This window comes from Filicampus tigris, chromosome 9, assembly GCF_054856515.1.
Source record: "Filicampus tigris isolate MCC_2025a chromosome 9, RoL_Ftig_1.0, whole genome shotgun sequence".
In the NCBI taxonomy this organism is placed as follows: Eukaryota; Metazoa; Chordata; class Actinopteri; order Syngnathiformes; family Syngnathidae; genus Filicampus; species Filicampus tigris.
Window position 1 is genome coordinate 10304395 of NC_141225.1, and position 25336 is coordinate 10329730.

The 25336-nt window shown below is 41.4% G+C and overlaps 1 protein-coding gene across 1 annotated transcript; it reads left to right on the forward strand.

Moving 5' to 3' along the window:
• The first annotated feature begins 119 nt into the window (after nt 1–119).
• Nucleotides 120–24008, forward strand: LOC147141879 (mitogen-activated protein kinase kinase kinase 12-like). The gene is made up of 14 exons (XM_086041459.1): nt 120–464; nt 2489–3014; nt 9069–9252; nt 10440–10631; nt 10711–10869; nt 13721–13879; nt 13992–14100; nt 15985–16094; nt 17104–17220; nt 17339–17476; nt 18488–19187; nt 20590–20657; nt 22406–22694; nt 23423–24008. Exons 2-14 carry the CDS (start codon nt 2516–2518, stop codon nt 23498–23500), a joined length of 2802 nt encoding a protein of 933 aa, XP_085897585.1. The 5' UTR covers nt 120–464; nt 2489–2515; the 3' UTR covers nt 23501–24008.
• The last annotated feature ends 1328 nt before the right edge of the window (nt 24009–25336 follow it).

Here is a 25336-nt window from a genome sequence, read left to right on the forward strand (position 1 = left end):
ACTCGCATCAGGCCGTCTACCTGCACCGGCATCGCCTACGTCACCGCGTATCACTTATCCGATTGGACGGCACCCTCCATTAAATCCCGCCCCACTTCCCCAGTTTCTTCCTCCGTCGCTCTCCCTCTCCTCGCTTCCCTGCCCCTGTTTGCAGACTATAACGTGAGCTACGGTCGCCGTATATAATCTCAAGTGTGGCCGCGTAGCATCGTCAGAGAGGAGGGGAGATGGAAAAGGAGGTGTAAGGAAGCAAAACAAGCATTTTAAAGAATAACAACGGATTAAAGCGAGGAGTTTGAGCAACGTTACCGTCACTGAAGGTTGGATGCTGAGGATGAGGATGCCACTAGCTTGATTCGTAAGGAAGCGCAAAATAAACACCGTTTACTCGTATTTTTCATCGTTTTCTGTTGAGTGGAAGAGATTTGTCTCCAAAGGGATGGCCGTGCGCTCCCAACACTGAGGTAAGAGGCATTTTACCCTGTTTTAGGAGATATTTAAGTACAGTCGTGTTAGCATATAAGAGAACCAAAGGTTCTTAAAAATGAGGGTTGGGGACCCGAAATGGCACCTGTGCCCATTTTTATTGGGCCCGCTATTGCAGTAAAATGTTATTAGCTCATTAGTCATGTCAATATTATAATGATACTTGATGGATGTTTATACGTTTGCGTCACCGGGGAGAGATACTTATTCGCCATTTTGGTATTGTATTATGCAGCACGGACGTGTAAGTGGTTAGCACGCTAGAGGTTCTAGGTTCGAACCTCCCACATTCTTAAAACATGCATGTTAGGTAAATCAAATGTGTCTATCAGTGTAAATGTGAGTGTGAATGGTTGTTTGTCAATTGCTTTGTTATAGCTCTAGCTGTTATGAAATGCGCTATATAAATAAAATTGTATTGTATTGTATAATAAGTGCTCTGCGATTGATTGGTGACATCGATGTACAAAGCTTCCCCTGCTCACAGTCAGCGGAGAAAGGATCAAGCTCACCCGTGACCATACTGAGGACAAGTGGTATAGAAAATATATGGATTGTTTTTATCCTTTATTCGACTATACTACTCCTTAAAGTCTGGACACAGACGGGCAACAAAAAAATAAATACAATTTTCACAAAAAATTCAGAAGCATTTTATATATAGCAACTTAAATAGAATTTCCAGCATTCGCGATGCAAAGGTTGATGCACTTTGCAAGACTCACATGAACTTGATGCAATAAGGTTCAAGCTTTCTCTTTATTTGTCTCCCCATGGAGAAATTTGTCTTGGCGCAAGGGACAGCTGCATACACAAATACAATCAATCATATTTCAACATCATATATAAACACCACATACAAATTACATTAGTGGAATCTCCATCCGTACTTTATCCCATTGGTTGCTCGTGTTGATTAAAGCCTAGTGTGTTGGATGTGCAATTAAGGCAGTTTGGAGGCACCAGATGTGTCTCCTACGCCAGCTTAATTGAATAATAAGCCTGATAGTTCACATCGTCACAGAAGACTGTATTCCTTCATTCGTCATATAATTTACAGTATATGTGTGCTGCGAGTATGTATGACTTGCCTGGTGGCTCGAATGTGGATGTAAATATAGCCCCACGGATGCCATGGCAACAGCGTGAGCTCCTCTCATAACCATGCACATATATGGTTCATTTTCTAGCAGTAAATATATCACACCTTAAAAGGTTGATTAGAGGAGGAGGATTAAGAGTCAGTGGTGGAGCACACAGTAAATGCAGTGTTTTTTTTCTGAGACATAGATGCATTAATATGAGATAGGCCCCACATGCTGACTCTTCTCTAAACCCACCTGCCACTTAATTTAGGAGTTGATACACTGTCATAATGCAATCAACTAGAAAAAAAATCTACCATAACTAAGGTATTAGTACTCAAATGATGACTTGATTCATGTTTGTTGTCGCCTATTCTTGTCTTCTCTATTCTTTAATTACCGGTAGTTTATGTACTGATCATATCAGATTCTGGCATTTCTACTAAGTGAGGAACTAAATGTTGAATTTTGGTTTTGGAAACCCTGTGTTTGATTGTGTTTAACCCTCAAATGGCATTTGATTCATGTTGTGTTGCATCAAAAGTAGTAAGTAACAGATAACACTTGCTTCATTGGTATGTGCAGGTCTACCTAATGTTGTGAATGTGGTTTTCTAAAGCTGTGTATTTCTAATTTGATAGCATCCAGTTGTGTGTATTTTTAGCAGAACCAATTAGGACTTGATCCAGGGAAAAAAATGTATTTTGATTAATGTCATATTGCATCGTATTGCATCTGCTTTTCTGAATAAAAACCTAGGTTGGTGGAGATGTCACTTATAGTATTATGTTTGCTTTCACATACACTTATATGCTTTTGCTACAACCAAATTTGCATAGAGAGGACTAAATCCGCCATGCTGAGAGACAATTATGTAACGCTGAATTGATTTGTAACACGTCCTCCTCTCTTTCAAGGCTGCCCGTTTCTCCAGTTGTTCCCCCATGGCCCTCATTCACGAGCCCCGCGGCCCATCTCCGTCCCTCTCCGGCTTCAACACCCCTCTCTCCGACCCCCCGTCCTTTCGCCGGCTCGATGCCGAAACGCCCTGCACCCCTGAAATGGACCTGACGCCGACCCAGTGCGTCCTTCGGAACGTCCTTTCCATAGACGTGGGGGGCACGGTAGAACCTGGAGGAGGACGAGGAGCAGGGGACGGGCCGACCATAGGCCCCCACCAGACGCCAGGCGATGAGCAACAGGAGCACTTTGCCAACAGCGTCCTCAAGCTGCACGAGCACGACAGCGGTCCCGCCAGGACGGAGGGAGAGGGGACGCAGGCGGACGGCAGCGCTGTGCGGCGCGACGCGGCCAACGCCAGGCTGCAGTGCCATTCCGGTGGAGGGGGCGGGGGCTTCCTGGAGGGCTTGTTTGGATGTCTGCGACCTGTCTGGACTATGATCGGGAAGGCGTACTCCACTGAGCACAAGCACGACCTGGACGGTACGTTTACTCGCTGCCTCGCTTTCCCCCTGCAGCACATCATTAAGTAGTCCTATAAAAGCCAGCATGAGATACCATTTTAATTCCACTGTAACGCTTTGCTCAGCTAATTAAGTGATAATACCAACAACATTAATTTCATTAAACAGTTGTGAACCAGGTGTAGGGAATATTTTCCTTATCGATGTATTTAATTAAGTCCTGCAAGGGACATATTAAATTGATAAAAACCTATGTTGTCATCCTCAAACAAATGATTTTCCAAAAGTGAGGCCTTAATTATCTTTAAAATTAAGAACTAGTCTAACCCAACTAGTCTAAACATGGTTTTCTGATTAATTTTGTGGAATAGGAATTAAGCAGTAAAATCCACGAGCCATTTTGCCACTTTCTGTTGACTGAAAATGACATCCTAGTTGCTCAGGGAACGACCAAATACATACGTGTGTGTATGTAGACCAATGAAGTGAAAATTGGATAATGACAATGTCACGGCACAGTGATTGGAACTGACTGCTCTAGAGGGCCGTAAAGATACTGTATGGCCCAGGAGCCGCAACTTTCTCACCTCTGTTGTAAACAAACACTTTTTCTCCAGGCGACATACTCCATCAAAAGCTCCACCAAGCTTATTTCCCCCCTGATATTCACCCCCCCCCCCCCATATCCGCGTCGGCCTGCTCATGCCCACCCCCACCTCCATCCATCCATCCTACTGCAGCCTTCTAATGAAGCCGGCCCCCTCTGACGCACTGATGTTTATGTCTGCAGCCACTACAATAGCGCAGCGCTCCCATGGGACTCCTCTGCCAAATCTGCCTCATGTATTATGCATGGCCACGCTCTGACCCCTCTGCCTCTCATCTCTATTAACCTGACACATGCGCCGTACGCATGCGCTCATATATGGACGCACACACGCGTAACGCCGCAAATAGGAATAGTTTAATAAGCAGCGCCCGGCACTGGCCAATAAAGCGACAGAATAGGGAGTCAAACTTATAAACATGTTACACATCAGTCACGCGGGTGGCAGATTTAAATGATATCTACCCTTGTCTTTATGGCTCGCTGATATTTTATTACCCCCGCCCTTTATATTTGATTCCCACCGCCATCCCTTCCTCCTCCTCCTCCACTTCCTTCATTGTCTCCTTTTATCCCAAGCGGTTATCACTCCCAATCCATCTGCACCTCACGGCCCTCGCTCACAAAAGGAAATCAACAAGCAGCGTGACACTTAGCCAAGGTCAAACGAGCCAAATTTGGATCAGCACCCACGTTTGTCATGAATTTTGCCTTCAGAACCAAATTCGAGATTCACAGGGAAAAATATTTGAGAAATGTAGTACATACGGTACAGGTGCATCTTAATACATGCACTATATTGTTTTGATGGTTTACTGTGTAATATAATTTTTGTGTGGATTTTCATCAGTTGTAAGATTGTATCATCAAAATTATTTAATGGGGAAGTCTACCCTAACATATTTTTTTCAAGAAAATGTTCAATGCTAGCCCTCTAGTTGAAACAAGGCATTCTGATAAATATTGCGTTTGTGGAATGAGTTAATCCACTCGTTTTTAGTCATCTCTGGGGGCGGCCATTTTGTCATTTCTGTCGACTGAAAATGACGTCACAACTGCTCAGGGCTCAGTTAACAACCAATCACGGCTCACCTGTTTTCTGAAGCTGAGCCATGATTGGTCGTTATCTTAGCCCTGAGCAGTTGTGATGTCATTTTCAGTCAACAGAAGTGACAAAATGGCCGCCCCCCCCAGATGGCTACAAAGTGGTGGATTTTGCTGCTTAACTGATATTCCACAAACTCGATATTAATCAGAATGCCGTGTTTCAACTAGTGGGCCTGCTGGGAACATATTCTTGTCAACAATGTTTTTGGGTTGATTTCGTCTTTTAAAAAGAAGTCATGAACTATTTCACTATGTGTAGTGAATTTATATATCATGAGTTTCATTTTTATTTATAAATTACCGTAATTTAGTTTTCCACAATAGTCTAATTATTTAAGATGCATCTGCGTATACAGTGCTTAACAAATATATTATGACACGTCCCACACATGTGAGGATCATGCCACAGCTGCTCTATATTAACATCAATAATTACCAAAATGCAAAATCGTTTTTTTATCCATCTGTCATGGTTAATACACCAGTGAGTAGAAGTTCTTTTACTCAAATGATATTTTAATGGTAATCATCTGAATAAATTAATTTCACTTAACACATTTAATTACCCTAAATTAACAGCATAACATATTTTTAAAACTCTTTAACCAAATTATAGTTTTAATGTCAAAATAGATAATGTTATCGGTGATTTTCAAAATGTTGCCAGAAAAAAAGAAAGTGCAACCTTTTTTGATTTTTATTTACTTGCATTCCTGAACAACAACAATAACAACAGCTGTACAGGTTGAAACTAGTTATGTTTGATTCATTTTCATTTTGATTGTTTTCTAAGCCTATTTGGCAAATCTGGCCAAGCAGGTGCATTTTAATTAATTAAAATATTGTGGAGAAACGATTTCAGTAGTTGATATAAATTCACTAAACACAGTGACATATTTCATGCTTGAATTTTTCTTTGAATGTTGGTGACTACAGCTTAGTGTTTACAAAAAAACGCCAATTCACCATATAAAACCATTAGAATAGCACATAAGAAACAATCACGATTGTTTGTATAACAATAAGTTGTTGAGAAAATGAATATTAGATCTTTGTCAATATACTTGATGCAAGCTGGAAGGCTTGCTGTGTATGACCAGAGATAATCGAATGCAGTGTTTTATCGCAATGGGCCTACGAATGGCATCAGCGATGTAGCCGAATGGTTCAGCCCATAATGGATGGCCGGGCACCACTGCCGTTATTATAATAATAATAATAATAATAATATAACGGTAAGTAAAAGTATTTTCCAATGTGTTTCTTGAATCTGAGTTAGACTTTGGATGAGTTCCACTTTTTGAACTGAACTACGTCATAAAATAAACAATAAACATTTCCACCTCTTCCTTATTTATTGAGTATGACTTCAGTTTGAAATTCCTCATTCCTGCTCCAATAGGTCCAATGTCGAGAGCTCACTGAAATGGAAAGCGTCGGCATTAAAGCGCTCCATGATTCTGGATGCTCCCTTTATGACAAGCGGTCTGGTAAATGTGCAGGTCTGCATATATCTATGGAAATCTGTGAAGTGTTTTTAAGTAATAGCCTCCTTGGCAGAGGTGTAAAAAAACAGCAATAAATAGAAGAGTGCCTCCATGGTGACAAAGCTCTCCTTTGGAGCAAAGTGAAAAAGCAGGAAAATTGCCCTTTATTGATTTTAACGACTGGCCTGGATTTCTTCCATTTTACACACAAAGAAGACCGTTGGAGCTCAATCACACGACTTCAACGTAATTGCGAAATGTCTCATTAGCCACGGAGAGCGTTAATCATTCATATACGTGCTTATTAATATGACAAATGTGTCTGAATATTGTTGTATATCTCCTCCACATTAACAGGCTGTCGTGGGCCGACCCTGAAGGGAAACCCCCTCACTTCTTTTTACCCGTCTGTACATCCAACATGAGAGCTCTCAAATCCTCTCCCTCCCCCCTCCCGAGTGCTGCACCCTTGTTTCGCGTCAGCCCCACAAAGGTACTAAGGAGGATTTGGGAGGCTGAGGCAGAATTACACGCAGGAGATTAAGAGCTCCCGCACTGACTACACACTCATGATGTTTAGTTGGAGCCGCAAAAGAACATGATAGCGCCTTAAATGCTTTGCTTGCTTACGGTAATCTAGTAATATGGCCGACAAAATGACTATTGGGTAGCATTGATTAGTATTTAACTATGTAACATTCTGTACATACTTCCATCCAGCGATTTTCTATAGTGCTATAAAATGAAAAACAGTGCAGTAAATGCCAACTGAGTTTGACTTGTTGTACCACATGACGTATTCCTGCTCCGTCTGTAACCGTCGTGTATCGCCCCCCTGTTATTTTTTACTACCTGTCCATGGCCCATCCAAAATGGCTTCACAACCCACTTTTGGGTCCTGTGCCAAAAGTTTAGAATCACTGGTTTGGAGACTTCAACGCTAGCTGATTTGTGGAAAGAGATTAGGATCCACCCATGACTCATCAATCACAAAGTGCATCCAAAAACAACCAGTTACATTCATGCCAAGAGACAGTTTAGAGAAGGGCTGAAAGAAAAAGAATCTAATTTCCCCTTAATATTGCGATTGTGCTTTAATACTTATTTTTTCAAGGTTCTCTCCTCATGTATTTTTAACACAAATTCAAACAATAATTGAATCTGTATTACAATTGCACATAAATCTATTGGTTTTATAGGATAGGCTCATGCTAAAATAACGGAAAATGAACCATGAATGAATATGACTCTTTCTACTTTAATTTTCTAATTTACTAAGCACTTTGACTTTACAGAGGAAGGCAACCCAAACATATTTTTTTTCAAGAATGTGTTCTATGCAAGACCAATAGTTTAAACAAGGCAATATGATTAATATGAAATATGAGTTAAGCAGCAAAATCCTCCCCTTTTTAGCCATCTCATTTTGCCACATTGTTGTCGACTGACAATGACATCACAGTTCAGAGCAGCTCAGGGCTCAGGTAACGACCAATCACGTCACGGCTCAGCTTCAGAAAGCAGGTCAGCCGTGATAAGTCGTTACCCGAGCCCTGAGCAGTTGTGATGTCATTTTCAGTCAACAGAAGTGACAAAATGGCTACCCCTGAGATGGACAAAAACGGGTGGATGTTGCTGCTTAGCTCATATTCCACTAGCGCAATATTAATCAGAATGCCGTGTTTCAACCCGTGGGCCTGCTGGGAACAAATTCTTGAAAAAAAAAGTGTTTGGGTTGATTTCCTCATTAAGTGTTCATTGCGACAACTTGACATTGTCACGTAAACGTAAGTCAGTAAGTCATAAATCAAATTTCAAGAAAAATGCAAACAAACCTGTGGATTTATCACTATTCATTTTGTCACCTTGAAACAATGATATGTAAAAATGTGGACTGCGCTTCTTAAGCGCTGAACTTCTCTAGACACTATAAATGAACAGGGCCAGGGGAAAAAACTTGGAAATACTTGTGTTGTTTCTTTTGTCGTGTTCTTTTATCATGATATATTATTTATTCTTTTATTATCCTCCATAACCAAAGCGTGGAACAAACATGTTACATGCTCTCCTACTTTAATAATTAATGTGGCCTGCCGCTTTTAAGTTGTGCCAACTGCTCACGCCTTTGACTCTCCCCTTTTCTCTTTTCTGTTGATCTCCATGGGGAGGTAAGCATCTTTACAGCTGCAGCAACTTTTGTTGTTTTCATTGACAAGTTTAAGTATTTTGATGCATTGCTGGGCCATATGATTTGGGGAGGGGCACATTGTATCGCCACATTTGACGGAAGGATTTTGATTTGTGCTGTTGTCGTCAGGTTTGTGATTGAGACGATTAAACGCACCGACACAGGAAATCCTGCTGTGTGTCGTCACTACTATGAAACACAACGCCGCCAAACACAACTGGTTGCACATATACACAGTATATAAAAAAATTAAGCTGACCAACCAAAATGAAACATTTTTTTTCCCCCAAATTTCAGCCTTTCCGATTTGAAAATTGGAATGCAATTAATTGCTAACCATACAGAGGGGTTACTTCTTGAGTACTGATAAATGCAAAGGGCTCCCTGAATTATATATTTTGAATAATTAATTAAATTCATCGATGTGGAGACACTGAACATGTGGGTGATTTCTGACAATAATTATCAACTATGATTTAAAAAGGTCAGAAACAGATGACTATCAATGTACAACATTTTATGTTTATAAACATCAGCATAATGGCGTCTTTGGGTTAATTCAACAATATATAAATATTTTCTAAAATAACAGTATTCATTTAAATTGGTAAAATGAATATGGAATTAGAATTAAATGTGCAAAGATTCATTACAGTGAAGCTGACAGGTACATCCTGTTTTCAGAGGCGTGGGAAGTCCCCTTCGAGGAGATATCAGACCTGCAATGGGTGGGCAGTGGCGCGCAGGGTGCCGTCTTCCTGGGCAAGCTGCACGGACAGGAAGTGGCAGTGAAGAAAGTGCGGAACATCAAGGAGACGGATATCAAGCACCTCCGCAAGCTCAAACATCCAAACATCATCACGTTCAAGTAAGTCCACCATCGTTGATGATTTGGGATCACATGGCTTTTGGTACAGTGAACCCCCACCCTGCCACAAATAGAAAATAACCACTGGCAATTGCCCCCCGCAAAAAAAATATTTATAATTGTCTATATAAATACCACCAACTATGATCCCCAACAGTTTCATATCATTTTAAACTCATCTTAGAACATTAACCTTACCCTAAACCCTAAAAATAAAGGGCTTATAGATTTACTCAAAATGCATCAGACGTGCCCATATAAGGTAGCATTTTGTGGCAACTTAGGACGTTTCAGAAAGAGCACAAAAAGCACAAATATGTGAATTTTTCAGAATGGGTTCCGCGGGGAAAAAACAAATGAATGAATTTGTTAATTCTGCCGCATATTTACTATACAAAGTAGATGTCGCTGAGCAGCTAGGCATTAGCAGCTGATCAGACGCTAGCTTCCGCTAGCGGGGGGTTACAGTACAATTTAGAGGTGCAACATTTAATCGAATAATGGAGAACTCATCGATTTGCAAATTAATACATAATTTTCATAATCGATTAATTGTTTTGAGACCAAATCCTCCAAATTTCAACCTCTCAACAGTAAATATTCTCTGATTTCTGTCGTCCTCCAAGAAAGCAAACTGTTGTGTTCAATCCAAATGAGACATTTGGAAAATTCTGCTTTTACTTTGTAAAACAATGATTTCCTGACGAACTGAACCATTAACTAAAACATGATGAATATATGTTTGTGCTTCTTCTGTAATGTCAATTTAAAATAATGTCCTCTTCTTGACTGAAGAACAAGAAATCAATTCTGCAACAAAATAATCGACAGATTCATCGATAATTCAAATAATTGTGAGCTGCAGCCGGACAACAAATCTTTATTCCCTGCAAAAAATGACTGATATTACTGAACAGTTGTGACTGTCTTCTTCATGTCTATACAAATTTTTTTGTTGGTGTATTATGGGGGGCTGGAGTAGATAGATGACATTTCCATTCATTTCAATGAGGAAATTGGATTTATTTATCTATTTATTTACATGCAAGTGTTTTGACATATGGGCGTGTTCACGGAACAAGTGAAACTTGTAAGTCAAGACCCCACTTTACTTAGCGTTCTCTTTGGAAAAATGGATGTGTCCCATGTTGTTGCTGTCCATTGAAAAGCATGTATCTCTCCAACAGAGGGATCTGCACCCAGGCTCCGTGCTACTGCATCCTCATGGAGTATTGTGCCCAGGGACAACTGTACGAGGTGCTGAGAGCGGGTCGAAAGATCACGCCGTCTCTCCTCATGGACTGGGCCATGGGTGTCGCCGGCGGGATGAACTACCTTCACTTGCACAAAATCATCCACAGAGACCTCAAATCACCCAAGTGAGCGCCATGGACCATCTGGAGAGTAACAATTGGGGACAGTATCGACAAATCGTCCTGATGGTGATTTGTCTTTCAGTATTCTGATCACGTACGATGATGCGGTGAAGATCTCCGATTTCGGCACGTCGAAGGAGCTGAGCGATAAGAGCACCAAGATGTCCTTTGCCGGTACGGTGGCCTGGATGGCCCCCGAGGTCATACGGAACGAACCCGTCTCAGAGAAGGTGGATATTTGGTACGTAGTCTCTGTGAATCTTTTGGGGATTTTCCATGCCTGATTTCATTGTGGCTTTTTTTTCTGAAAAATACACCTTTATTCGCTTTAAAATAGGGCTATTTTCTCAAAACAAAATAGAAATTTATTCCTTTAAAAGACATTGTTCAGGAAAAAAAAATACTTTATGTGATAATGTGTCACAATCAATCATCATCATTTGAATTGATAGCTAAAGTAAGGAAGATTAATTTGTTTACGATGTTTGATTGGCGCACCTTTCCCCAATTGTTGATATTATAATATCATACGATTTTACTGCAAATTATTTTACAGACCCCCAAGCTAAGGCTCACAGACCCCAATTTGAAAACCACTGGACTGGAAGCCACTACTGTACAGAGCGAGGGATCTTGTTTCAAGAAAATCTATCATAAGATCTCATTACAAGAAATTCTATAGGCTCCCTGCCATGTTTGATGGTGTGCCCTGTGCTAAACCCTCAGCTCTCCCACTACTCATCCCTCGCTCCCTCCCTCTTCATCCCTGCTTTGCTCTTGCCCGCGTCGTAAAAAGGAGCTCTGGCTAATTTAATAATTGATTTGCCAGATGCTGCAGTGCTCAGGAGAGGCTGGAATAACCTTCCAATCGTGCTGCTGCTTTGGCCCGGGGCCAGCAGTGCATTAGCCGAGAGGTGAAAACAGGATTAAAAAGCTTTTCGATGCAGAATGAGAGCACATCACCTATGCATTTCATAGAGTGGCTCTTAAGTATGTAAATCACTTGATCACTGGCCATTTGATTGTAAGAGCATACACTTATCTTACACTTAGTTTAAATACTACAATAGCTGTTACAATGCCACATCTCATAGTTGATCATCTTCTCAGCGCTACTTAAATTATTTCAGCCGAGGGCATTGGTCATAGGAACAACCGTTTTTGCACCGCACCCACAATTGTGAAGTATAACTTAGTTAGTCAAGACATTGTGGTAAACAAATAAAAATGCGCTAAACAAAGACATCTGAGTGCTTTGTACCCATACTCAAAGCAACAATTGTTCGGTATTTTATCTTGAAAAAAATGTTCCACTTTCATTTTTTATTCAGTATGGTGAATACAAGTAAAAGTATGCTAAAGATACATTTTTAAACCAAAACATTGAGCGCACTCTCTGTAAGGAACAATTTGTTAGCCTAATAGCATAATTGCCAAAGTCATTTAAAACGCATGTCACAATATCATTCCAATTGTGTAAATTCCCAGTTATCCAGGTTATGGTAAGTGGCAGAGGTTGAATATAGGCAACTTCTTGGATGCTGAATCTGTTCTGGTTTTGTCTTGTTTTCCATAAATGTTAAAAAAAAAAACGACTATGTCCACCCATGGTATTGGGCTAACAAATTTTTTGATAACCATCCATCCGTCAATTTTCTAGCTGGAGTCTATCCCAGCTGACTCATAAAAATACTGTGTCCTTTTCGCTCTAAAATAATGATAATTTTGTGTAACAAACTAATTAACAATAGTTTTATTCTCGCAAAATTAAAACAATATAAAAAAACTTCTCGAAAACATATTTTTCTTGTAAAATTACGATTTTTACAATTGACATTTTTCCTTGATATATCAGCCTTTATAAAAGATTTTGCTCAATCCTAGTTTCGCATGGGAAATACAAAAAAAAACAGCACTACCCAAGTGCATTTTAACACGCAAAGACCTCTGAGAAGCAAAAGGGGCCAAGGCAAAGAGCGAACATGCTAAATGCTAACTGAAGCCATCTGTTGTAACATCATGTCTTGACATAAATAATGACTCACCATTTGTTTACAGCTGAGTTATGGGAAAATATATATATACTGTAACAACTGATAGTTAATAATACACTCCATGTCATAGCAACAGAGAGCATTACAATAGTGGTTAGGAACAATTTTTGTTTGCTTATTTAACACCCTCTGCCAAAAATAAATAAATACTTTTAAGCCTCTGTGCTGCATAATTACATTTTTTTTTTTAAATAGTTTTTCTCATCCCTCAAATACAAATAAAATGCTGTAAAGATGACATGAAAAAAGCCTGAACCAAATAGCATGGTAACATCTAAATGCTATCAGAACCAACCGTGTTTCAATATCATGTCATGTTTTCATATACGCATTCACATATATTTACAGCAAATCAAATTCTGGACAAGCACAGCCCATGTTAGCACCACTGTTAAAGCTAACACTCCATGAGAGGTGTCCCGGCTGGTACAGACCACGAAAGTAGCTGTGGTCACCGTGACGACGCTAGAGATGCTATCCTACTTATCAAAAGCATGACTGATGATTCCTTCAATTACACAGTGATTCTTTAACTCTTGCAAGCAACCATGCTGATTGGACAAGAGGTTTGATTATCGAAGCAGAGAGGCAGAAGAGCTGCGAGATGTCAACGTTGCAAATGTAAACACGCCATCTGGATGCTGGAAGTGAGTGATGCTCTTGGCTCCTTGGAAACATTGTCACCATGGCAACAGAAGGAAGGTGCCAACAACAGACTCTCTGTAGATTGCAAACCTTCCCATGGGGGCTCATCAATGACAACAATAACTTGTAAAAATATTTTGGCCAGACCAGAGAAATATTTCATTACTCCTTAAGTGGAAATGGCTTAAAATGTGTCATTTCCATATCCAAAGGCTTGAGCAGCTCACGCGAGATAAAGTGTCCATCATAGATAACAGTCGCAAGGTAGGCGGGATGCATTTCCATAAAGTTTAAAGCGTGACATTTAGGTAATGCCACCTTTCATCTTATCCTGTCACATCTTTTTGGAAATAAATATGCATCGCGTGTGTGTGTGTGTTTGCGTGTGTGCAGGTCTTTCGGCGTTGTGCTGTGGGAGATGCTGACGGGAGAGGTGCCCTACAAGGACGTCGACTCCTCGGCGATCATCTGGGGAGTGGGCAACAACAGCCTGCAGCTGCCCGTACCTGACAGCTGTCCCGACAGCTTCAAACTGCTCTTGAGGCAAAGCTGGTAAGCGGGCGGGAAGATAACACAAATAAAGTGTTTTTTAGATAAGCGCATCCGAAAAAAAAGAGGACGTTTGCTCTTGCCGCATTGCTGACTAATTCGGGTCTCCAAACAGGAATTGCAAACCGAGAAACAGACCTTCGTTCCGACAGATTCTCCTGCACCTGGACATCGCTTCGGCAGATATCTTGTCGACTCCGCAGGAAACCTATTTCCAGTCACAGGTACAATTCGTTGACATCGGGAAAAGCCCACAGTTTGGGATGTCAAGGACAGGTTCTGTGCCGCTCGAGGTTATTAATAGGGTAAACGAAAACTAAGGAAAGAAGGTAAACTAACGTTGAAAAGAAAAAAAGTTTTTGTTAGTGAAATAAAAAGAGAGCTTGAAAAAACAACGAACTAAAACTCCGTTTTACGTTTATAAAGGTAACAAAAATTAAAGCGAAAATGTCATTTGTTTTCGTCAAGCTTTCAGGTTTTATTTTGAATATATTTATGTCGGTATTACTGTTTGGCTTGGACGCCACAAATTCTCATTATTAAAAATAAACTAAAACTAATACTAAAACTAATAAAAACTGAAGCACATTTCTATTTTAGGCCAAATATCATTGAAGTACCATTGGTAAAAATAGATGGTATCGTTTGATTTTTGACAGCAGGCTTTCGTGCTACCTTTATAGTACTGGTATACCATGCAAGCCTAGACTCTATTTGATTTCCATCACAGGATTAATGAAGCATCAATTTATCTATATTTCTCCCCTTACCTACGGCTGAGAAATACAGTAACTAAATCGATCACACGTTTCCCCTCCATTGTTTGTTAGCATGCCTCATTCCGCCTGATGAGTTAAATGTGGCGTGATATTCGCATTTTCCCAATTTCGAAGTGCGCAGGTAACTCCAAAAATAGCTCTTCGGCTAATTACAGAGTAATTTTGTTTAATACAAAATCCCACTAATAAGAAGCGGTTCCTTTCCCCTCCATTGTTTGTTATTCTCCGTCCCACTGATGCTTTCAATGCCATGTGGCTTTCAGTTTCCCCCATTTTGAAGTGCAGACGTAGCCCCCAAAAAAGCTTTTCAGCTAATTCCACTGCATCCCGCACTTTACACAAAATCCCACTAACAAGAAGCGGCTCAATTAAAAGTGACTTCACAAATGTTTATCCACTGGAAAACCCGTGAAGAGCTTCCATTAATAATTGGCTGTCAAAGGCGTGACATTTGTTTCCAGTCTGGTGCGGCTACAGCGGGGGCCCCCTTCTGGCCTCCTGGGAGCTCGCTAATGATTGAGCTTCCTTTGAGCCTACCAACACATCGCTGCTGTTATTTCTTTGTGTTTGTCACTATACACTCGCTAATTCCCGGCCAACCTCCGTCATTTTAAGCCAGTCGAGTGTGTCATAGCAAAAAGGAGGGTGTGTGTCGGGGGAGCGGAGAAAACACGCATTCGCTGGATAACCATGCGACGCGTTCTGCCCAATTTTCTTTAAAGGTCATGGCGCAAAACCTCCATCAAGCACTCTCCACTTATTCCTTTATTTCTCCCTGTTACCTCCCCCAGTCCCAGCTCGATCCTCCACGGTTTCGCTCCTCTCTGCCCCATAATGGGTTTTTCTCGTGACGTCAAGAAGAAGAATTTGCCGCTGCTGGAGTGTATTGATTTCTCTAATGGTGCGGAGCAGAGAGCGCGCAAAGAAAGGGCCTGGCGATATTGAAGAGTGCACAATCCAGTCCATTAGCTTAATAAGAAGAGCATCACTCACGCACAGAAAAGAAACACACACGCACACACATATTTGACCCCCACGCTATGACAGGTATCAAATAACGGCTGTCACGGTTCACCGTCCGTGTGTTTTTGTGTTCACGGCATGTCAGTTCATGTTCACTTTTGCTCCCCGAGTATTGATTGTCATTAATCGCCCGAACGGCTTTTGTCTCCATGATGTAGATGATTCCTAATGTTTCTGAATGTTATTTTAATGCGCTGGTATTATTCCGCAATTTAAGCGATGTCCTTTTTGGTGGGTTCACTTCAGGAAAGGTCCTCGTGACCTAGGGCCACTGTTTTGATTAGCTTTTTCTTGTTTTCCTTTTAGGCTGAGTGGAGGGATGAGGTCAGGCATCACTTTGAGAAGATCAAGTCCGAGGGCACATGTCTTCACCGATTGGATGAGGAGCTCATCAAACGGCGCAGGGAGGAACTGAGGTCAGATGCCCCGCAATTGGAAGAACACTACGAAGGCATTGTTTTGATGAGGGTGGCAAAATTCCAGAAAATGGAATTTCATGGGAATTTACAGGAGATTTAAACACCCTTATACTAGGCTGTCAAATTGAATACGTTAATAACAAAATAATTTAAAGTCCTTTTAACGCATTTAAGATTTTTTTTTTCGCCAATTAACACACACTGGAGTCGCCATTTGAACTCTCAATTCGGCATAGGCGCCGCCGCCTTTTCCTGCTTGACCCCTGGCATGAGCTAGGAAGCCTGGACTGCCGCTTAGCAGGTAGCACCGAGCTACTGTAGTGTGCTAAAGCGCTCAAAGGTTTACTAATATTTACTCTCAGTTTCTTCATCTGTACCCTCAGTTTAGCAAGTCAATACAAAACAAGGAACACACGAAGAAGAAAAGGTCGCGTGACGTCATGTTGAATGGATACTCTTTAATAGCTGTCTGTGCTAAACTGTCAATAAAGTGAATAAAAAATAGAAATAGTTTGATTCTGGAGTGTACCACTCTTGCCAAACTTGACTGTTTGGAATAGGAAAGTGTAAAAGTGAAAGTGTGACAATTCTTTGCGGTAATCGTGCGCGAAACGAAGCTAGCTGCATTGCTAACGTGTAGTGCAAACGAACGCAACGTTTGGATATCGCCAGAGATCGGTATATGAAACATCCTAAAATAAATGTCCAAAATCTATTAAATAATCAAACTTGCGAAATACAAAAATACCAACCAATGATTCAATAAAATGCCATTCAATAAACAAAAATAAACCAAATGGGTCTTATCATCTTTCAGAATTGTTAATAAAGTTCTTGTGAACTTCATTAATCGGGACCATCATTGATCAAATATGGGTACCATAATAATTTTATCCCTACATGGTGTTAACTAACTAGCAGTATAGTACAGTAAAGATGGAGTGTGCGGTCATTTTGTAGTCTCAAGTCAATATTATTGGATTTGCCCCCCCCCCCCTCCTCACAGACATGCGCTAGACATCCGGGAGCACTACGAGAGGAAACTGGAGCGAGCCAACAATCTCTACATGGAGCTCAACGCCATCATGCTGCAGCTGGAGCTCAAGGAAAAGGAGCTGCTCAAGTACGAAAGCTGGCCTCGCCTCGCCTCGCCTCGCCTCCAGACCGCACTAACGTCAGCGCAGGGGCCGACTGCGCTGCCTGGTATCGCTATCAAGTGAATATTTACCGTGTCTTCTCAGGAGGGAGCAATCGCTGGACAAGAAGTACCCGGGCTGCTTCAAGCACCACAGCGCCAGACAATCGGCCTCCTCCAACTCCATGGAGAAACTCATGAAGAAACGCAACGTGCCTCAGAAGCTGCCCGCGCACAGCAAGAGGTCAGTTAGACACGCCGCTCAACCGCGGCTTTTCCCTAATTACGAACACGAGCGCTGTGTTGTCAGTGTCAGCTCCGTGGCAACTGAAAGCCTTTTCTCGAGAGAATGCAATCGAGTTTTCTACGTGGGGTAATACGGCAGACTTCCAAGTTGTTCGATTTCAAACAACAACATTATCCTGAGAGGAACTAATGTGGAGTGAATGAGTTCCAGTGTCAAAATGTCACCATCATAAAACCTTGATTAAGTTTTCCGGTCAATGTTTGAAGTAGTAACATTTTGATATTGCTGGTATTTAAACAGTGTATTATTAAGTTCAATAAAGCTCAAATTAAGTCAAACTAGCTCGAACTTCGAAGTCAACAGGAAGGTGTTTGCAGGGTGATACTGACAACTTGTGGTATTCTACAAGTAATTGCTGGACAGAACGCATATTGATAAAAGCCAAAGAAAAAGCACAACATACTTTTTTCTTAGAAAAAAACAGCATACTGCTTTATTATTGTAATATTTTGAATTAACCTTGAAAATATACAATGTTTTTCTCTTATAAAACTTTTCTGAAATATGCAACAATCTAGAAAATGTAGGATTTTTTTTTTCTTGGAAATATACAACTTCCTTTGTGAAAAGCTTCAACCTTGAAAGTATACAACTTTCTCAGCCAATATTAGCTCTCTTAAAATTGGCATATTTTTTTTTTACACAGGAACACACAACAATATAAGAGACAATATAAGATAATGACATTCAAACATTTACAGAATTTGCCTCTCTGTTTCTCTCTATTGTAAAGTTTTACAAATAGTGACTGTAACTTTAATTCACATCTCTATTGTTGCTACTTTATTCAATTCTTAAATTTATCAGTCGCTTAATCGGTTGTTGGAATTTTATGCTGCCAAATATCGGAATAGGTATCGGTGTAAAAAAAAAAAAAAGCGGTCGGGCCCTCGTCTCTGAAGTCGGCCTTATATTTGTTAAATGAAGAGTGTCCTGTGTCTCCTTCAGGCCCGACTTACTCAAGTCAGAAGTCATCCTTCCCAAACTGGACTCGTCCATGACCCAGGTGACCATCCCCACCAAAGGCTCCACGTCGCCCGGCCGCTCCCGCCGAGGGAAGCCTCGCTACAGGAAGGCGGGCAAAGGCGGCAGCAGCGAGTTGGCTCAGCTGAAGGCCACGCTGTCCTCGTCGTTGGCCATGATCAGCGCCACCGCGTCGGTCCCCAGCAGCAAGCAGCGTCTGGACCCCAGTGCCGCGCTTCGGGGCCTGCAGCACGACCTCCTGCTCAAGAAGATGTCGTCCTCCAGCCCCGACCTCATCTCCACCACGCTGGAGGCGGAGGGACGCAGGAAGGGCCAGGCCGCGCCCGGCCTGGACCGGGCGGGCAGCCAGAGCGCCTCGGCCGGCCTGGAGGAAGGCGGCCCGGACGCCGGCCCGGACGTGAGCGCCGGGGCGGGGGAACTAGCGGAAACACCGCCGCGCAGCGATACGCCCAGCGAAGACGCCAACTCCGTCCCGTTCGCCAGTAGCCCCGATTCGCCGTGCGGCAGGGGGGCGGCGGCGAGGCGGCCGTCATCCACCGGGAGCCCCCGCCTTCCTCAGGATGGCGAGGAGAAGGAGGAGAGCCCGGTGATCACGCGCTCGCCCAGGAGTCAACGCCTCACGCCATCGGCACTGCTCTACAGAGCTGCAGTCACGCGCAGTCAGGTGAGATTATCATAGAACAGGATATGAGCATCACGTCCATTTTCGACAGCGCTTGCGGGTGAGCGCGAATCTCTCCCGGCTGACTTTGGCCAAGAGAAGCAGGATGCACCCTGGACCGCTCAGCCAGCCAATCGCAGGGCACCTATAGACAAATAAACTTTCGCACTCACGTCTTTGGACAATTTAGACAGGGGCTTCAAATCCTGTTTTGTTATGATTTCCGTCAGAGGGCCGTGATGACTGTGAAAATCATACTGTATACCAGAGGTCAACAACCTTCTTGAAGCTGAGAGCTACTTCTTGGCTACTGATTAATGCAAAGGGCTACCTGTTAGACACACACTTCTGCAAAAGCACATTTGCTCAAATGACCTTTGACAATGTAGTACATGTACATGTGGGGTTAGCCTCAGAGGACGACGTTAATATTTGTCCACTGTGAGTTTGTGAAGCCCTTTGAGACCTCTGTGATTAAGGGCTATATATGCAAATGAATTTGACTTGACTTGATACATTGATATTCATTTAGGTGAAGACACTAATCATGTTAATGATTTTTCACATATTGTTTTTCTATAAGTCTCTGCTTCTGACTTCTACAACATTCCTAGAAAATCACAATGTCTCATTACCGCTTAGCTATTTTTAGAACAGGCCCGCAGACTACTCCTGTGGTCCTTGGGGGCTACCTGGTGCCCATTGGCACCATGTTGGTGACCTCTGTTGTATACAGTGAAACCTGCATATATGCGGTTCGGCATTCACGAGTTCCGTCTATTTACGGATTATGTTTTTGAAGTCGTTATTCGCTGAAAAAAATCACTTTTTCAGTGTTTTTATACTCTGGTCAATGACAAGTATCGCTTTGGTGCCAACTGGTGGCATCTTGATGACAAGAACGTTGACACGGTTCCCGCAGATCCTTAAAAGGGTTTTATTGTCATATGAATCTAAAAACAAAGTATTAATTAATATTAAAATGTCTTAAATCAATCAAAAGTCTTCAAAAGTGTTAACACGTGATAAGTAGGATTTTATGATTGTGAATACTGAATACTAATCTCAAACCTCAAAATAAGCCTCACTTGTTCTATTTCAAACAACAACATTATTCTGACCCCAAAAAGTCCCCCAAAAGACACAGGAAGTCAGCCATTTTGCATTCTAATGGATGCCACTTTTCCTGTGGACTGTCCCCTGAAATGTCAAAAGTAGAACGAAACCTTGATGTAGACCGATATTCCTGAAAGATGTGCCTTTTCTCTCTTCTTGTCTGCACTTAAAATGGAGTTAGCCAGCTCTAGTTTTAAGTGGCTCAAATGCACCTGTAAACACTCGCCTTTATATGTCGTAACGCTTGTATGACTTTTTGAATGATTGAGCGTGTGAACTTTTTCCACAGAGACGCGGCGTGTCGTCCGAGGAAGAGGAGGGAGAGGTGGACAGCGAGGTGGAGCTGCCCAGAAGATGGTGAGTGTTCGCCGGCAAATCATAGGGCATTTTCCCACGCTTTGGCTCAGTTATCGAGTTCATTTAAGACATATTTCATAATCATTCATAATTTCATAAACAATGAAAACTTTTCTTAAAGATGGAGTATGTGATGTTGAAGCAGCTTCAACTTCATCTATTCAATTTAATAGCTTAAAAAACAGCCGGACATGCAGAATGCTCCACATGGCAGACTTTTGTTATAATTACATTTACGTTAAATTTAATTATTTACAAGCATTTTGTAAAAATCATTTACTTTTTAGAATGACTGTTTTCATGTGTCTAGCAGTTTCATTTTAAATTCTATTTTTTTCATACATCCATGCATAATAATATAGTTGAATTTAAATCAATCGGTGCATTTAATATATTTATATAGTACCGGTAGTTCGTAATATTGTTAACTCAATAAATTTTCACAAGCTTTTCTTGCAGAAATAATTCTCCAAGCTTACATTCAGTGATAACACCAACCACATATTTAAATCTCGTAACCTACGAAGCATCTACTTCGCAAGATCAACTCCCTCAGAGCAAGCAAGGACATTATGGAAACGGTTTAAAGGAACCTCACAGAGGCCATCCTAAGCTTTAATATGACAATGCGGTATGGTAATTTTAACATTAAAGGAAGAAGTACTGTAAGTTGCAGAGAATAGTGAACCAAGCGTCAAAAATCATTGGGAAGACAAAAACAATGAAGCTGCGGCTTAAAAGGAAATGCTGAGGAAAAAAAGCCTTAAGATAGCAAATGATTCCTCCCGCCCACTTTGCATGGAGTTCCAACTACTCCCTTTCGGCAGACGTTATAAAGTACAAAAAGCAAATTGTAATATATAAAAAAAAATTTTTTTTTTAATTTCCAAATGCCATCAGGGCCTTGAATTGCAGATATGCCACTGTTGTCCTACATTTTGCCTTTAAGATGTTTTGCGTGCAAATCTTTGTCCTGTTGTTGTGTTTTTCTTTCTGTATTTGAGACAAAAGACAAATTTCCACTTTGTGGACAATAAATGAAACTAACTTTTTTTTTCTTCATTTTGAATTGGAATTCATTTCCCCCCCCCCCCCACACTGATTTTTTAATTACGTTTAAAAATGTAATAGATATTTATGTACTTTTTGGATTACAATTTAATACAAACAATAATGACAACAATTTATGGAGGGCTAGGAGTGACAAATGAAATAAATAAATGTATCATGATTGGCTGTCAACCAGTGTTCAGGGTGTATCCCGCCTACTGCCCGAAGACTGCTGGGATAGGCTTGTGAGGATAAGCGGATTGGATAATGGTTGGATCATGAAATAATGAATTACTGTGATTGAATGTATCGTTAACCCTTTCATGCACACGGTCACTACAGTGGACAGCTATTTAAAAGTTGCTTTCACCTATATTAATTAATCAAAATGTTTTTTTAAATATTTTAACCCTTTCATGCGTTAATTATGATTTGATGTAATTATTTAAAATATAAATATATTTTTTAGATTACTAAATATCGACGAAAGCAACTTTTAAATAGCTGTCCACTGTAGTGACAGCTGTGCATGAAAGGGTTAATTCTGGCAGTATTTGTCAATTATGCATGCATTTATGTCATTCAACTGCCATTATCAAGCTACTGTATAAAGATGAGGCATTCTGGACCAACAGTGCCTCCGATCCAATTTAAGAAGTGGACTGTGCTCATGTGGCGTCTTCTGCGTTCGTTCCCAGGAGGCCGGCGAGCATGAGCAAATGCCAGTCGTTGTCCACGTTCAGCTCGGAGAACCTGTCGGTGTCGGACGGCGAGGAGGGCAACACCACGGACCACTCGCACAGCGGCACGCCCGACGTGGTCAGCACCAACACGGACGAGCGTCTGGACGACAAGAGCGACGACCTCCTCTCGCAGGGCTCCGAGATCCCCGCCGACCCCGCCGCCTCCGACGGCCTGTCCGAGAAGGAGGCCGCCGTCCGCCACGTCAGGACGCAGCTGGCCACTCACGAGCTCAACTATGACGAGGTGAGTTTGCGTTCCTTCGGAAGCCTACGCTCCTGCGGCCTGTTTAAAAAAAAAAATTTTAAATACATTTTATGACATAAAACAACCTTTTTTTTTTTTTTTAAATGCCTTACCCACAATAAATACCTGGTACAAAACTTCTTGCGCTTCTCAGCGCATTAAACTCGAAGCTATGACCCGGAAGTGGAAGCTTTTCGTTGTCCTCCTAAAATAAGATTGCTTTATTTTGCAATATTCTTTTTTTTTTTGTTAAACAACGCACTAAAAACTGCAAACTTGTTGTTTTATTTTGGTATTACATGTGTTGAACCACTAGAGGGCAGACTATGCCTGCAGGAAACGTACATAAAAAAAAAAAAAAAAGGACACCAGTGTTGTGCAGGCAGTTAATGAAGGTGGCTCTGTGGTCGCAGAAGATAACAGTGGTCTTTCTTTTTAAAAGAACCCAACACAACACATCGGTCGGTAATCGACCCGGTTAGGGACAAATAAAGGGATGGACGAAAACCCACTTCCGTCCTTGCTTAGTCCGTCCTTTTAAAAAAAAAAAAAAAAAAAACTCAGTCCACAAAATCGGACCGTTTCATCCCTGGGATGGAATGCCCATCTCTGACTATATTATCTAAGCATTATTTGTGGGGAATCAATGTAAAGCAGAAATAAAAGCCTCGGCTTTAATAAATGCCTTCCCCCCAATAAACACTTTGTCTGATGTTTTTTTTTTCAAGGTTCTCTACGACGACTCAGACTGCGACAGCGCCGAGCTGGACCACTCGGGCTGTGTGGAGCCCAGCCAGAACTGGTGAAAGCCACCAGATGGGGGGTCATTGAAGACCTTGTTATCACACACGCACGCACGCACGCACATACACACACACACACACCAAGGCAGGACATGAGGACTTTATGAGCGGTCTGAACAAAGTGTGTGTGGTTTCTCTCTGTGTCACGTGACGGAATCCTATCAGGTTTTGTTTGGCCTAATTATGCACTTGGTTGTCTATTTATTTATTAATTTATTGTGTAAAACAATGTTTACATTGTGTCATCGTGGATTACGTTGCCATTTTCTATGTGTACATAAAGAAAAGCCACCCGTGTAAAATGAACAAATTTCTAACGTGTGAGATTGTATTGTTTAAAAAAAAAAAAAAAAGGTGCTGACATTTCTACTTGTTGACCACATGAAGCTTTTTTTGGTTTTGGTAGTTGAATGTATCCTTGCTTGCGTATCCCAACGCGGGGGAACAAAAAAAGGAAGAGTTATGTGAACAAAGAAGCAATATGTTCATTAAAGTCCATAGCAGCATTGAATGGACTATTTCTCTGGATGTATATACTTTTTTTAGTTTAAAAAAAAGCATGCTTCTGATATATAAATATTGGATATTTATGGTTTGGAAGGGAGCTTTGTAAGGATGGACCATTGAATGCGATACAATAAAGATGGCAGATTTTTTGCAAAATGGGCGTTCCCGTTTTTTGTACGGAATCCCGTTCAGAGAACGTGAACGGCTCCTCACCTCAAGGGCGACGTCACTCTGGCAGGAAGACGCCTGGACGCCTGTTCTCCAGTATTAGATGGCCATGTTTTCACTAACAAGTTCATTATATATATATATTGATCAGGAAAATGAAAAGAGTTGTCATTTTCTATTTTATCCATTCATTTTGGAGAACTTGGGAAATAAATGACTCCATGAATAACGCCCCTTGTTAATGAGTAGAATGGCTGCGCCCCCTACAGTTCTACCCTTGTTCAGTCGGAGTCACAGGAGGAACCAATTACAAACTGTCGTGTCAAGTCATGTCATGTCATCTTCCAAACCGCTTATCCTATATAGGGTCGCGGAGAGTTGCTGCAGCCTAGCCCAGCCGTCAATGGGCGAGGGCAGACTACACCCCGAACTGGTCGCCAGCCAGTCGCAGGGCACACATAGACACTGTCACTGAGCGGGAATCGATCCCACGCTGCCCGCACACAACTCAGGCGTGTGTACCACTACACTATCAGGGACTCCAATTACAAACTCTCCATTGGAAATCATTGTACTTTCATTGCTTATATCGTCCAAAAACGGTGTTCAATTGGCACCAATATCTATGTGGACATCCCTACGAATGCCCAGCCGGACACTTCTCACAAAAACAGACACTAAGGGGAAATTTCTTTTTTAAATACCGCATATCAATACATCTATAACAACCCAAAAATAAATTTGCACAAACACATTACTTCTTATAAACGCCTGCTGCTCTTTTGCACCTGAGTAAATAAGATAACATTAGTCCCACGATAATGAAAGTTGCAAATGAACAAAGGCGGAACTTCTCATGTAGGTCAAAACATTTTGTCATAAGGCAACAGCACCCTCTAGTGCAGTGATTCCCAACCAATGTGTCGTGAGAGATCAGGTATGCTTCATGAAATTATACGTCATTTTTTTTTTTTTTTTGGATGGACTTTTTTCATTTAAAAAAAAGTTTCAATTGATCTATGCCAAGCACCTACAAGAACAGGTACAACAATCAAATGCTCTTCCACTAGATTATAAAATACATAAGCCTGTGTATGCACTTTTTGTTACTCATTTTGCCTAGTGTGCCGTGAAACTTTTCCCGATGTGAAATATGTGCCTTGG